Source organism: Argiope bruennichi, chromosome 8 (genome assembly GCF_947563725.1).
Source record: "Argiope bruennichi chromosome 8, qqArgBrue1.1, whole genome shotgun sequence".
Taxonomy (NCBI): Eukaryota; Metazoa; Arthropoda; class Arachnida; order Araneae; family Araneidae; genus Argiope; species Argiope bruennichi.
Genome location: NC_079158.1, coordinates 20325839 through 20342148, shown reverse-complemented (window position 1 = coordinate 20342148; position 16310 = coordinate 20325839). Strand labels below are relative to the sequence as shown.

Genomic DNA, 16310 nt, shown 5'->3' with positions numbered 1-16310 from the left:
GTTAGATTGTTAATTGTTGTTATTGCTTACGATTTTGAATTCACTTACCATTTCGATGTTTAGCGATTCTGTGGAATGCGTGTACTTTCTGTGATAAAATAATTGCATTAAATTTTAACATTAAATATATTTGCTTTCCCAAGTATAAACCATATTTTTCACTTAAAACATCATAAATAATTACGAAGCATTTACGTAATTAGCTATTATTATTTTTAACTGGTATTTCATTGGTTACTTCAATATTTTTGGTAAATTTAGAATGCATTGAAAAACAATTTATAATTTTTTTTACATTTCTAGATTAGAGGTTTAGAATGATTGAAATGAATTGTAATTGAAATATTTTGGTAGAAATATAATTTTACCTTAAATAGTTCTTAGAAAAAAGAATCCATTCTCAATCTTCTTATCAAAAATTCTTAGAAGAACAACGACTGATATTTCAAGCATTCATTTTGTTTCATATAATTTTTCTCATCGTTATTGCTTTATTTTTAATAATAAAATTTAAAAATATTTTATACACACTAGATGGCGACAGCATTTATTTATTTATTTGTGAAATGCTTAAGTGGATATTGAGAAGGGGGCGTGTTAATGCTCCGTAATTTGTGAGAATAGTACTAGTAAAATTATAAATTAAAAAAAAAAATGCATATTCAATTCTTCTTAACCTTTCTTTCCATTCTTCATTTTTTCTTCAGTTTTTAGGAAGGAAAAAAAATCGCTTCTAAAAGTGAGACTTACTAGTTGGTAACTGTCCTATCATGAAAACAAGAATTTACAAAAAAATAATCACAGTATTTCATTATTTCTTGCCTCTATTTTTGAACAAACTTTTAGAATTAATTTTTTATTTTTATATACTTAGATATTTTTAGTTGTATTATGATGGGTGTTCGCTCAATTAAATTTCTATACTATAGTTAAACTTTTAATCAACAGATGGCAGCACCAATTCAAATGCATTCCTTAATAAAATTCAAAGGAGAACGCTAAACATCGCCATGGCATGGCGCGACACGTACCAGCTGGCATACCAGTTATAGGAGTGAGTGTAATATCGTGGTCGACAAACTGTCCAAAAGCCATTAACAAGTGAGTGAAGTCAGGAGCTGGGCGATCCATGTGTCGATGAATGTAGAGAGAAATCACTCGTGGTGGTGGTAAAGGTTTTCCTGACTTAGATACACGAGGCACAGAGATACCTTTAAAGTACAAGAAAGAAACATTAACAAAAAAGATTAATAGATAAGTCACTAATTTTAGAAGAGCATGAAGAAAGATGCAATTTAGTTTATGACCTATACTCATATTCTGTCTAAAGAGTACCTTTTAAAAGACATTTTTCTTGATATAAATAGTAACAATTCGCATTGTAACAATAAATGGAATCAAACTTTAAAAAATAATTGATACATGGTATAAGTAATGATTTATTCGAAATTGCGGCATTAGAAATCATTATACCGTCATAGAAATTCTTTTAAAAATGTGTATGACAAAATTACTTAAATAAATAATTTAGGTAATATTCATTCATTTAAAATAACCGTTTTTCTTTGCGCTCTAAACCAATTTTAAAACTATTTTTTGTTATTGATAAAATATTATTGAAGGATTTGAAAGAAATGGAATGCCTTCTTTCTTCAAAAAATGTTTATTATTATTTTTTAATTCAATTTTATTTTGTCAATTTAAAACGAAAAATGAATAATACACATACATATCGGTATTAGTTTTTTTGATAATTCAATAGAAATGAAGTATTTTCAGCTTTTTAAATATAGAAATCTGAGTATTTAACAGGGATTTATTATTATGACTAACATAGCAATCTGTTCTTCTAATAAAGTCTATTTTATAATTTTTCCAAAAACTTTAATAATGTAATTGCACTTTATCCCATCAACAGATATATTAACTTTCTCTCTTATTTACAGGTGAAACTGCTGTAATGAGAGAACTCATTATACAAGATGTTATTGGATCATAAATAATGGTTCAATTGTAACATCAAATTAAAAAATAAAAAATTAAAGATCGAAAGATAAATGTTGAAAAATTAAATTGAATCTAAGCAACTTGTCTGTAAACTCTTTCATTAGTTGATAAGAAAGACTTTACTTCAAGGATTTACTGAATTTCTTAAATATGATTATCAAAATCATTTTTAAATTTCTAATTTCAAGAGAAATGAGGTCCATTGAAAGTACAGCTAGTTATTTAATTTATTGTTCACATTTCGTTATTCATTAAAAGTCTGTTTAAAAAATTGCTTTTAAATTTTATTACCTTTTTTTCCCCTAAAATTTAAGAGAAGATTGATAATCTCTAAACACTTTTATGTGCAATTTTAAAATGTAGTAGAACTGGCAATATTTTATTCTCTTGGTAAAGCGATTTTTTTTTTTTTCAAATATTGATATAGCAATATCCTAGTGGGTATAAAAACTAAAAAAACACATTTTGTGATATTTTTATTGACAATTATATTCATTATTTGTATTTATGACGCAGTTAAATCACATATATGTCAATTTCGGTAATAACCGTACTGTCCATGAATATATTAAGCATGGTTTATTAAGAAATATCACCAAATATTGCTCTCAAATATAACATTTCTTTTATTCTATTTCTTTTCTTCTTATTTTTACATTATAATATAATTTATGAAAATTTATCCTCTCTTATTTTAAAACATTTGCAAACAAAACCATCAAAATAAAACATTCTTTCACGTCTAGAGTTTCCGAATTTACCATATTTTACTACCACTTCCGTGTCAAAAGGGATTTGTTCCATATCCTTTATACCCAAAATCCTGTAAAGCAACCCATCCATTAAAAAAAAAGCCATCACAATCCGCATCTTGCATTACCATCAGCATAATCTGGAGGAAGTAACCTCTGCAGGCAGGTCTGCGATTTCCCCCAGGTTGGATTGTGGAGATTGTTGCAGCTGCCATCAACGGTTCTGTATTTGGAGTCCGCGCATCCGTTAGACATGAACTCCTTGTGACACTCTTCCGCTGCCTTCAGTGCCTCTCGACCTTTGAGCTCTTCGTGTGGCAGCGCCAGAGTGACCTGCTCCTTAGTCAGGCTGAACCTGAGGGAGAGTAAAAATAGATACATGTGAATGACGCTTTGGTGCTCCCTCTTTCTTTCCGTCTGACTCGGTAAACCCGTTTTTCAAAAAAGAATAATGTCATCAGTAGGTCAATGGGAAGATGGACTGTTTCTGAGTGCAGGGGATGTCACTTTCATAATTTTTTGTTACTAAAGTTATTATGCAATGAGGACTCAAGTTTAGATGTTCGCTAAGAATGGAAATAACAGACAATATGTTTTTATATCTATATAGCAAAATTTTCTTATCATACTTATAGAAATAATACTGATTAACTGTTTTACATTTATGAGCAAAGTTAATACCCTTTAAAATATTTTCTGTTCAAAAGAGTAGTTTTAATGTGTGGGCCGGGATAGCTAGTTGGTAGGGCGTTGGATTCGCGTCCCTTGGGTTGCGAGTTCGAACCCCGCCGGCCGAAGACTCTCCGTGTGTGTGGTTGCTGGTGCACGCATAAATCTGTCGTGGTCACAAAGTCCTCCAGATCGAGAGTAATACCACTGAGGGTACTGGATCAGGGGTGATCGTTCTCTGATTCAGGTCTAAATTACGAAATGTGGATGAGTGAATGAAATGCATGAATGAAGTCCACCCCGTAAAAAGGGTTGTGACGTGTATGTAGCTAAGTCGTACTCTTGGCCCTAGATGGTGCTACTGAAAAAACAAGAGACGCACCCTTGGCTTAAAATCACTGACTTTAGAAGTCAGTGGGCTTGTCTATGACAAGTGCCATTAGAAACTACAGAAAAGACAAAATAAAGTGAAAATGTTTAATGTACCAGTCCTTAGTGTACCTTAATAGAGGAGGCAAACAGGGACATTTCCAGAATATTATGTTAGAAAAGTTAGTATCAGTGAGGACTAAAGTTTAGATGTTCGCCAAGAATATAAAGAAAAGGCAAAATAAAGTGAAAATAGTGTATGAAACAGCCATTCTTTTAAAGAGCATAATAATTTCAAAATATTAAGAATATATTACATAAGAATGTGCATTAATTATTAGATGCTACAATCCTTCCTATCATTCTGCTCTGCAATGAGCATAAATGCTATAATATTTATTTTCTAGAACATGTTAAATTTATGGTGATATAAAACAAAACAAACAACAATACTTTGAAGCAGACAAAGAATAACCTACTGCAAATGATATATTTTGATGTATCCTTATATCTTAAAGCATTAAAGAATAAATCCTCTATTTGAAGAAGTTAATTCTTGTATTGACTACATTTTATGGTATTTGGATTACAATTGGTTCCTTGATACATAAAGACACTTTAACACAATTTGCACAATTAACACAATTGCTCTCGAAATCCATAAAATGTGATCGTAACTGCAAACGTTGGTAATGGTTTCCCTACATTGCGAACATATTCATTTTAGAGACTCGTCATATTTTAAAAATATTTTGTGTTGTATTTTTGCAATTATTTGATAAATTTATCCAATAGTTTACATTCATGAGCAGGAATTTTTAAAGGTAAGGGAATAAAATTTCTAAAAGATATCTCAAATGAAATTAAAAGATATATTTTAAATAAAATCATTTTCAAAAAATTATGCATGCTTAACAAAAATATCTTTGGTTGTCTGGGAACATTATAATATTGATAATATTACTACACACATATAAATGTATTAAGAGGCCAAAATGTTAAAATATGTTGCATATTTTAAAAGTTCTAATTTTTTTTTTTTTGAATTACTGGAAAAGAAATGTTATAACTAATTTACACACAATTACTAACTTTTACACTTTGTACTAATTATAACTGCCTACATTTTGTGCCGAAGGTATTTATAGTTTGTAAGTTTAGTTATATTTACATTAAATATCTAACATAATTTATTTGTAATTAAAGAATGTTGAATTTGCGAATCTAAATCAAAATTGTGATAACATTTGTGGAAGAAACTTTACATGGACAAATAATGTCTCTAATCGCAATTTTTGGAAAATACTGTATTTCATGATTCACACGTAATGAGTATGTATTTGAGTTCATATACATTATCTGTTATTTATATTTATAAGTACTGAATTGGGAATTTTTGATCTCTTTAGCGATTATTTCTTTAGCATATTATGCGCCAAATATTAAATAAAATACAATCTAATTTTCTGTATTTTATCTATGTGTACTACATATTTATGGATAATTTAAAAAAAATAACTGCTCCTTACATATCCTTAATGACATTGGTAGCTTCTTCAAACTTTTCTGTCACTCTTTCCATCTTAGAAGATTTCGGGTGCGGGGCGAGAAGCTTCTGATGTCGAGCAGAAGACGGATATTGCCCGGGTTTCATGAGTCGGCCTGAAACAAAAAAGAACGGCATTTAAAATCGTAATAATTAGAGAAAATATATCGGAGTTCATGTAATTTAATTCCACATCTTATTATATTTACAAAAGATATTACTGAGATATTATCTCTTAGCTACAATTCTAGATGTTGTGTTATTTGAAATTCGAGCGAATGCATAGTTACTGATGTGCAATCGAATATTTGAAATCTAAATTATGTATCCATATTATTTTTAAAAAAAATATTAATTATCCATTTTCATGTTGCTCATGAAGACCTAAAACTGTCTGTTCTTCCACTTGTTGATTTATAACCACTAAAACGTTTTTATTTTGAATGTTTTATTCAAAGAAATAGACAAAAAAAAAACATTTGTGACATACATGCTTTCTGTTCCATTTTGTTTTCCTATAAATTAAATTATTCAATATGCTTCTAAATTTGTTGTTTCATTCGTAATTAATAGAAAAATCTGGTGGTTATTGATACTTTTTGATAGATAAGATCATAAAATGATGGAAGCTATAAATAAAGATTAGCAAACGATTTTTCATTAAATATAATTCTATATTGATATATTATTTATTTTATAAAATATTTTCTTCAAAAATTCAATGCAATGTTGCTGAATTTAGGCGAATGACTATAAGGTGTAATGTTTACCATTTCTCCTCATGAAAAGGAAGGTATAATCGAACCAGCTTGGTATATTTTTCTCCTGATCTATCAAATAATGTCATTAGATGTTCTAATCTATTAAACTGAATGGGAAAACAATCTGCACTATCACACATTTATTTACATACACTTTCACCTGTTGATTAATGACTTCCACGCCTTCCTCTGGCAATGCATTAATCTTGATAGTTTTCTCATCTTCCTCAAACTTTTTTTTCTTTTTACTTTTATCTAACAAACATAGACCAAGATCCTGAGACGATAAAAAGGAATCTCGATTTGCATATGATGTCACACTTCTAATTTCGCTTCCTCCCATTTATCAAACGATAATTAGCCATAAATAGTCTGTGGTATTAATTAATTTCCTAATTGCAATGATTCGCTTGCGATAGTCTGTTAGGAAAAGTTACTGCAACAAATCGCTTTCACGTTTCTCAGTATTGATGACAGGACTTTCTTATGATAGTATTGTTCAGAAAATAAGATATCAAAAACTTTTATTTATATTATAAAACAAATGAAAGTAAATTTCACTGTTTTAAATATTTATCAGTATTTGATTTGAATAAGATTTTAAAACATTTTAGTTTTTGATTCTTCAAGTAAAATTCGAAGATAAACCTATCTTCTTTTTATTTACTATATCACTTTTTGGAATAAATGTCATCTCATTTATTGTGTTTAATTCTCCACGATAATTTTGCTTCACACTTTTTAAGCGATAAAATAATTTCTTTCTTTTATTTGGATTATTTATATAACTACATGCTAGTGGTAATATATTCTTGAATCAATTTAAAGGTTCTTAAACACTTTAAAGCCTTTCTTCACGTATATTTTACATGATATCTTCTCTTGTGTAATTAGATAGTAGAAAATGGATAATCTGATTGGATAAGTATGAATCTCAAGCGGAAGTCAAATAGTGGCAGACGAAGTTAATCTGACAAATAACGGATGTTCTGAGAGTTTGAAGAAATTTGTTACCAATCTACATTATATGTTTAAATTCGACTATCTAAGTTTTATAATAATGAAATATTCATGCAAATTAATGTTCGTATGTAGATAGAAATGTATGCAGTAGAAATATATGAAGTAGAAATTAATGTTCGTATGTAGATAGAAATGTATGCAGTAGAAATTAATATTCGTATTTAGATAGAAATGTATGTAGTACAAATATATGAAGTAGAAATTAATGTTCGTATGTAGATAGAAATGTAAGAAGTAGAAATATATGAAATAGAAATTAATGTTCGTATGTTCGTTAATAGACATTTTTTTTATTCAAGTTTCTATTTTGTATATTATTTTTATATTAATATTAAAAGTAAATTGATAAGTTACGTTTCATAGTATATAGGAACTATAAACGTTATTTTAATTTCATAGTCATGTATTAAAAATTCATTGCATTGAACTTATTTCATCTAAAATTAATTGGAGAAATTCAAACCAAATTTTAAAAAATAAACCGTTTGTATCTCTTTGATAGTTGAATTCTAGGTATCTGATAATTTCTTTCAAAATGAAAAAGAAAATGGAACACGAATCAAAAATTAAAACATGTGTCATAGCTTTCCAACATGTTTAGATTAATTTGAGAATATTCTTTCAATATTTTTAAATAACTTTTTAACTGCTTGTTTCTACAGGATATTATTAACCCCTTCGCATACAAAGACGAGTCTGAATTGCGTATCGAATCACAGAATTTTTAATTTTATATCTGCAATTGAATGGAAGTATTAAGTAATGGAAAATGCAAGAGTCACTTAGAAGGCTTCAATATTTCAAACGCCCATATATCATTCGACTCAAATAGGACATGTTATCTAAATAGGAAGTTAAACACAAACTTAGATGAAAAGGTTTGACAATTTTCCTAATTATATGCTTGTTTTGATGTATTGCTTTCTTAAATGTTCTTCTTTTTACATCTCAATTTTATGTTAAATAATTTTCAATCTGTTACTTTTAATAAATTGTTATATTGGGCAGATGTCTTATGCTTAAATGGCAATAATGCAGTACCAGTGAGAAAATCACAATAAAAAATCTCAATTGAAAAACTTGTTGAGATTGCATACCTCCTTTAAATATCTTCTCTTCGTGAGCTCTTTTGGCTTTGATAACATGTTCGGCGACAACAAAAGCCTGGTCCATGTCATATTCCGTGATCTGGGGTAACCATTCGAAATGTGTTCGTTGAAGGATGGCATATCTGGGGGTGATGATTCCTTGACCGACGGTCAATTTGCACGCACATATCACCAACGTTAACCGCACTATAAGCCTAAGAAAAAAAATATTAAAATAATTAATAAAACTATAAAAAAGGAACAAAGTAATATTTAAATGTGCAAATGATTATGATGAAGAAATCGGTTCTAGCAATTTTATGATAAGCAAGATTCAAGTAATAAAAACATTTTCATTATTCAAAAGTTCCGATTTGACATATGACAAAAATTAAGCCTCGTTAAGTAAAACAAAGTGCCCTGGTCAATTCCATTCAAATATTAGAATTCTAATACGTTTATTGAACTGTACACGGAATAAGTTAAATTATTTTTAGTCGAAAACTAAAAACTGAAAAAAAAGTAATTTTGAATTTTTTTCTATATTTTAATTAGTGAAAAGAATTATATAGGGTGTTTGCATTAAACTTGTGATTAATTAAATGACTCAGTTTTAAATTCTGAGAGAAAAACAAAGAATTTCTGTAAAAAATGTTACGAATTAAACTTGCAACTGAAATTTTTATTGCGAATCTAAAGAATAAGATTTTTTCTGAAACATACACGCATTACATAGAGAGAGACAGTTAAAAATAAAATTTAAAAAAAGCATATATTTTACATTAAACTATTTTTATCCCAGGAAATATTAAAAAATAGATTAAATTATTTCATATATTTTAAAATAAAGTACATTAATATATTCTTCTTCGTTTTTGACTTCAGGTATCTTATGTTGAACTATTTAAAAACGAAACAAAGCATACACATATAGTTGACATTTTCAGGCATTTACTTGTCCAGAGTACTAATCTGAATGCGTAATTTATTGTCAACTGCCATAAATTGTGTTGTACTGAATTTAAAGTTTGTCATATTGTAGCAAGATCTGTAGCTTAAAAAGCAAAGGTCAAGTTTTAAATATCTAAACAGTAGTTCTCGAGAAAATTAATGACATTTTCAGGCATTTTTTGGGTCCGAGCACTAATCCGAATCTGTAACTTACTGTCGACTGTTATAAATTTTATTGTACTCAATTTAAAATTCCTCATGTTGTAGCAGATGCGGAACTTAAAAAACAAAGGTCAAGCTTTAAATATCAAAACGGTAGCTCTCGAAAAAATTAGTATGCTATTCAGGAAGTGCATAAAATCCTATTTTAAGAATATTTGTGTTTGAAAAGCAAACATATATTATGCAAAATGAATTAAAAAGTAGGAGAAAAACCAGAAAATAAGACTTATCTATTATTCTGAACAACGTCTATTTTTTGCCAGAATAGACACGTTTTCAAAAAAAGTTATAGCCTCCTTATTTTTTAAATGAATGGGTTTTTATAAATTTATTGCTTGGTTGTTTAGAAAACAAAATAAAACATATATGCGTGACAGCGAAAAAAAAGTATTTCCTTCTTGAGTTTTTTGTTCAACATGTTCATGGACAGTCAGGTTTTGGTCCCACTTTATTTAATTAGTTTAACTTCGAGCTAACTGACTGTTTGATATGTTTATTACAGATAGCCATAAATATAGTTGTTGATTTAGATAAAAATAGATCTATTGATCAGTTCGTGTGTTGGAAATAAACGTATAAGGAAAGTTTAGTTTATGAAACCGAGAAATTTTGATTTAATTATTTTACTAGAAAACAAGGAAGTCTAAATATTATTGCATTTTTTAATGCTAAAACTTTTAAGCAGAATCACGTGCCTTTGTTTGGTTCAATAATATTTCATTAAAATTGATTTCAAAATTTTATTAATTTTATTTATTATTATTTATTTAAACTTTTTATTTTATTATTATGATACTTAGTTTTTTTTATTTTTGTATATTTTGTTGTTTACGTTATTGATAGTCTTTTAGTGTTCTTTAAATATTTCGATAACTGTTCTTCCTAAATAAATGGTTGTAATGATTCAATCGATAACAGCGATTCAATCGAATTATTATTAATTTTAAAAAGGTTGATAATTATATTATATTATGTGTGTGTGTCTGTGTTAATGGTAAACTTCATAACTTTTTTTTTTTTGCTTGAAAGCTACGAATGTTTTAACTACGCACTTTCCGACATCGGTTTAAAGCTTTGGAATCTTTTAATTTAATTTGAAACTAACATAATTCTAGGTTTTTGTGTGTCTGAAAGAATAGCTGGATGTCAAATTACATAAGGCGTTTGCTATGTCATGTGTGGATTTGTTTTGACATTCCGATTGACAAATCGCGATATTGAAAATCTCGACAAAGTCGACATTCCGAAAAATCATTAGCTAAATTTCCATATTATCAAGATATAATAGTTAAATTAAATTTCATGAAATAACACATTTAACAAATATTATATAACACTAACACATTTGTTACCATAATTCAAATAGGTGATTTCGACCTATCTATAACTCTTAATGTAGGACATCCAATTAGATATTAGATGTGAATCCCAATCACGATTCAAACGTTTTCAATAATAGTTAACATATTAAGAGTTTAAATTTCTGAATCATAAAAGTTATGCCCATGATTTCCATGGGAGTATTCGAATTAGATATTGAATTATAAGGATTTTTGTCAATTCAGATTTCGACTCTGTCACCATTCTGACATATCAAGATTATGCTCATACACATTTTGCATATCAGTCGAGTAATTTTAAAATATACATGAAACAAAATACATGATGTAATTGTGAACATTAGAACTTAGACTTTGAAAACAATATTCACATAGAAAAATTATATATATATATATATATATATATATATATATATATATATATATATATTTCGAATGTAATGAAGTTCTGGAATGGGAATAAATGATAGCCAATTCTTTTATATTGGATATTTTCTTCAGAAAACAAATAAAAAAAACTAAGTTTGATTTCTAAAAAAAGTTATTTATCAAACCAATTTAATGTATATTGATCTCCCCCCAAAACAGGATATATATATGAACATACTTTAGAATATATGGGGCTGAATAGAAGAAACTTCTCAAAATTTTATAACTTCGCTTTTTTAAATCCTAATTGGCATATTATGTACAACGAATAAGTGGTCTGAAAAACATCAGTCTACATCGCGACACATGGGCAAAAGAGACCGAAATTTCCCCTTCGGTGATTTTTACAATGAGAGTTTGATAGGGAATTTTTGCCTCTTGTCGATTTAGGATGGGAAATTTAGGTATCTTTAAATGAATTTAAAGACTTCTAGAACGCGCGTGTAGAATTACTTAAATAAAGAAGGTGGAATTGGGTCAAGAAATAAAAGAACAAGAGTTTAATATGGGCTAAATTAAGATAAAAGTTATAAAATTAACTAATACTTAAATTAGATTAAGGAATATCATTACATATATACCTAATTTTTAATATTGATTGTAAAATTATTCGTAAGTTGTTCTTATGGGATGTTTTCTTGCATGCTTCTATCAGTAGAAATATTTTCCCACGGAATTTTTAGTAAGTATAACGCCTTATGGACTAATGATAGTTTCTGCATTAGCAAACTATCAAAACTTGGCCTTTGTGTTCTGAATTGGGATAAAAGTATGGGTTGTTGTTGAAATTGTTTCCATTTTATAGAACAAGTGGTAGACTTTCCATGCTGTGCTAAACATATGTTTAAGGACAAATGCACTGAATTTCAATAATAAACAACCGAACTTGTGTTCTATGCTTTTGAAACCGTGAGAAGCGAATTGGATGAAGGTTAGAAAACTTTGAACCTCCTTACATACAAGTTAGGTGCGGTTAATAATTGTACTGAAAAAAAGTAGAACAAATGTAAGCTTGTGTGAACTTGACCTTTCCATCGTGTTAGTGCTATTAGGCTTAATGGCAGCCATTATCTCGTCGGTTATACTGCTAAAAATGGCCAAAGAAAAAGAAAAACGATACTGAGCATCTCAATATATGTGCAGTATTTTATCTTATAGAAATTACATTTTAAAATAAGGAAACATTAACTAGTTTTGTTTTTTCTTTTTAAGAGGTGACATTTAGCCATAACACTGAAAGACGTTTTCTAAAAATTAAATATGATGTACTTTAACTTCATAATTCGGTATGTAACTTTAGTAACGAAATAACAATAGCATTTTTGCAATACATGAAACATAGCTTAAACGAATAGCAAATTTATAATAAACATAAATGAAAAAATGTTTAAAAAAATAATTTTAGGTAATGAAAACAAGAGAAAATGTCTCCAATCAATGACTAATAATAAAGATGAATATGTGTCTGTGCGCAATTAAATAAAGTCCAAGCAATTTAATTGAAATAAAATATAACCACTATTCTCTACAAAATAACTGGTAGATCAAAAATACTTAGAAAGTAAATAAATAAATAATAAGTCAGTCAATGTGTATAATAATTATAATACTAATAATTATTATACACATAATAATTAAGTATAATAATAATAATAATAACCCTCCGACTACTCATTCCGTGATCTCTGTAAATTGGAAGTCAGTCTTTTTCTAGGGCAGGACCTAAATGATTGTGTTTACATTTTGCTATTATAGATTTGAATTATATTATGCTATTATTATATAGAATATAAAATCCAACATAATTTTAAAAAACTTATTTGCAAATATTGCAATCAGTTTTATTTACTGCAATACTTACATTTTTAACTTGTTTGTAAATATTGCATCTAAACAGCGAATTAAAAAAAAATAAGAAGATTAGTGTGTGTGTTTGTGATTGTTAATTACATTAAAATTTCCAACGTTACATTCGTTACATTAAAATTTCAGAATCAATGTTAATGCAGATTATTCTAACGAATATTCCAAAAGAAAAAAAAGCTAAAACCTTTTAAAATTGTAGATGATAATAAAAATTTAAACATTTTAAAGAAAAAAAATGCGAAATTAAAATCTTTAAATTTCCACGCTCTGAAAAAAAATGGGTTGAAAGTACAAAAAAAGGAATGTTTTTGCAATATTTGATGTTGAATATTTTTGTAATATATATCTCATAGAAATCAAATACTTTGTCAAAAATGAAGTAAATTTTTTATTGCTTCGTTTTAATTATGCAATGACTAATATAGCGAATTTCTGAACTGAAATTATCACTTTAATTCACTTTATTGATTGAATTATCACTTTTTCCAAAATTATCACTCATTCATAAAAACTGACTAATCAATTTGAGAAATAGTACGAAATGACAAACGCTGAAAGGTGAATTTTAAACCATCTTTCTTGAAAGTCGAATTTATAATTTCCGAAAATAAAAATATGTAATCATAGCAATTATTTCAGAGCTTAACATAGTTTATACTTTCAAGAAAATGAATGCAAAAGAAAAAGGCACAGAATTCCAAAAAAGATTAGAAAAATAGAAAAGAAAAGAAGGGAAAAAAGTAGTGCACTCTGAAACATGTGAAGAGTTCGTTTCTAATGCAAAAACGAAACGCTCTGTCGAATGCAAGATGAGCTTATTTTTGCGAGATTACACACTTTTATAAAGAAATCCGGATTCAAGAACGAATTCGAAGAGAGCTCAACCCAGATGGAAATGTCCTAATTTCGATCCCAGTATGATTGCCTTCCCCTTTTATTACACACTATTCTTCTGTTTTGAGGAGTAATTCTAAAAGTACGTTTGCCTTCAGCAAATGAAATAGAACGTGAAGTTAAAAATAGAAATATAGAGTAATTTGTAGATAAATCGAGGTAATTATTAAAAAACCCGCGAAAAGAATGATTTTATTAAAGCAAATACTGGAATGTAATATAAATTTGGATGCTAATTGTTTTCAATCTTTCTCATTTTCGTAAGATTTAAAAATAATGTTACGGTGAATATTAAGAATATTATTTGGAAAATGTTTTATGTATTTTACGTTGCTTACTTATACTGTCACTTTCTAATTACAAACAATAGGGATTTGAAAGACAATAGAAGTTGTGAATTCAGATTTCACTTTCATTTAAAATTTTGATTCATGTTTGAAATGACTCAACTCGAAAAAATTGTTTTCATTTCCCTGAAATTATTTCTGTTTATATAAGAGTCTATTTTGATGGCAAATGATTTTAAAAACTTAAGAATACTGTATTTTAGCTGTGACTCATCACTAGGTGGGTTTTTCAATATAATTTACAAAATATAAACACTGTAAACTAAAAAAAAGCTATACATATTTTAGTTTATTGTAGTTTATTTAGTTTACTGCAGTAAATTGGACAGGAATGGCGTTAATTTAATGGCGTTAAGATGCACATCTATTTCTTGTAAAATGCGCAAATAATTTGAAATTAAAATTTCTATAGTGCATTTAAAATTCGTCACACAAACCACGATTGATATCATTTCAGTTAGCGTCTAAACGCTCCAAAACACAAAGCGACACTAATGTACGAAAACATGAATGCATTATTTTTAAGAGAAAAAACGTACAAGAATAAATTTTATTTTTAAAATTGTTTATTTTTCTGATTTAACGCATTTATTTTTAGAGAATTTAAATAATGGTGGTTTAAAAAACAGTATGATTAGATTTTTTTTTCAAATGTTTTTATTCATTTAAGCTTAAAATATTTTGGAACAATCGCTGAAAACTTTTTAGTCATTCTATGTGATATTTTTTTTTAATTATTATTTAGAGAATTTCCTTCGTTTATAATCAGATTTTCCCTAAACAATCATTGGTTGTTTGTTTTTCAAATTCCGGTCATTAAACTCATTTACTTCAATTAAAAAAGTTTTTTGGAAATGCATTGCTATTTTAGTTAAAATTAAATAAGTCAATAAATCATTCTTATTTATCTTTGATCTTAAATTGCCTAGTGGTTTCATTCACAAAAACTAAAGGAAATGGTGTACCCAAAACTTTGAAACTAATAAAAGTGTTAACTCTTTCCTTCCTTCATAAAATCGCAGCGAATGTCTTGCATGGCAGTAGCGTACAATAGTGACGGCTTATAGATCTTTGACGTTAATATATTTTATTAAATTTGTCATACGGTTTTCGGCGATTAATCCCTGGCATGTGAATAATACAAAAGCAGCCGAAAACCGATGGTTTAATTTAAGGACGAATCAATGTTGCTTGAAAGTAATGTATCACATATTTTAAAAAAATGTGTCTATTTAGTTCAAATATTTTAATTAATTTACTTTTTAATTACGAATTCATTTTGATAATATTTATTTTTTGATTAAATATATTTTGAGTAACTGACAAAATATCTTAATTTAACTTTAATCTTTTATACAGTTACTCTTTTAAAAAAAAGTTGATGCATTTGAATACTTTTATATTAAAAACATTTTATCACTTAATCCAGAATGCGTTTACTTTTCTGCTTCCACTTTTCTTTAATTTAAATTTTCTTAAAAAATGTTAAAATTATGCATTCCGATGGAGCCTCTGACTCACCATTCAAGAAATGTATCATTTTGAAGTTTTTTTTTTTTTTTTTTACTTTTATTTTTAAAAAATATCAAAAGGATGATGAGAAGACGTAGATTAATTTTTCGATAAAATTCAACGTAAAGCTATAATAAATATTTTTTTCCATAGCAATAAGCAGATACTTGTGTTAGCTTAATAATTTTGTGTCGAATTACTTTCCCGAGCTCAATGGGTTAATCTTCACAATATATGAAAAATGCGATTGAACATCCAGATATTAAAAAACAATTTATTACTTAATCCAGAATTTTTTTAATTTCCTGTTTTTCCCTTTCTTTCACTGAGCATTTCTTTCAAGGAATTTTTAAATTATTAATCTGCAAAATATATGGAAATTACTTTTTACTTTCTTGCATATTAAGTATATAAAGAGAAAGTACTAAACTCGTCAAATTCTTGAAAGACAAATTTTGAAGAGTCCCCAAGCTTTAAACCTTCCCGAACTCCCCACCCCGCCGTCCCCACAAATAAAGTGTTGCTTATTTGTCT

The 16310-nt window shown here is 27.8% G+C and overlaps 1 protein-coding gene across 1 annotated transcript in view; it reads right to left on the bottom strand.

Annotated features, from left to right (window-relative positions):
- The window catches only part of LOC129981236 (peroxidase-like), a 63134-nt gene that overhangs the window by 19192 nt on the left and 27632 nt on the right, over nucleotides 1-16310 (bottom strand). Inside the window, exons 2-5 of the mRNA XM_056091994.1 lie at nucleotides 8225-8430; nucleotides 5327-5459; nucleotides 2888-3114; nucleotides 1044-1211 (exon numbers count right to left, since the gene is read on the bottom strand). Coding sequence (XP_055947969.1) covers nucleotides 1044-1211; nucleotides 2888-3114; nucleotides 5327-5459; nucleotides 8225-8430 — 734 coding nt within the window. The remainder of the gene's footprint in view (nucleotides 1-1043; nucleotides 1212-2887; nucleotides 3115-5326; nucleotides 5460-8224; nucleotides 8431-16310) is intronic.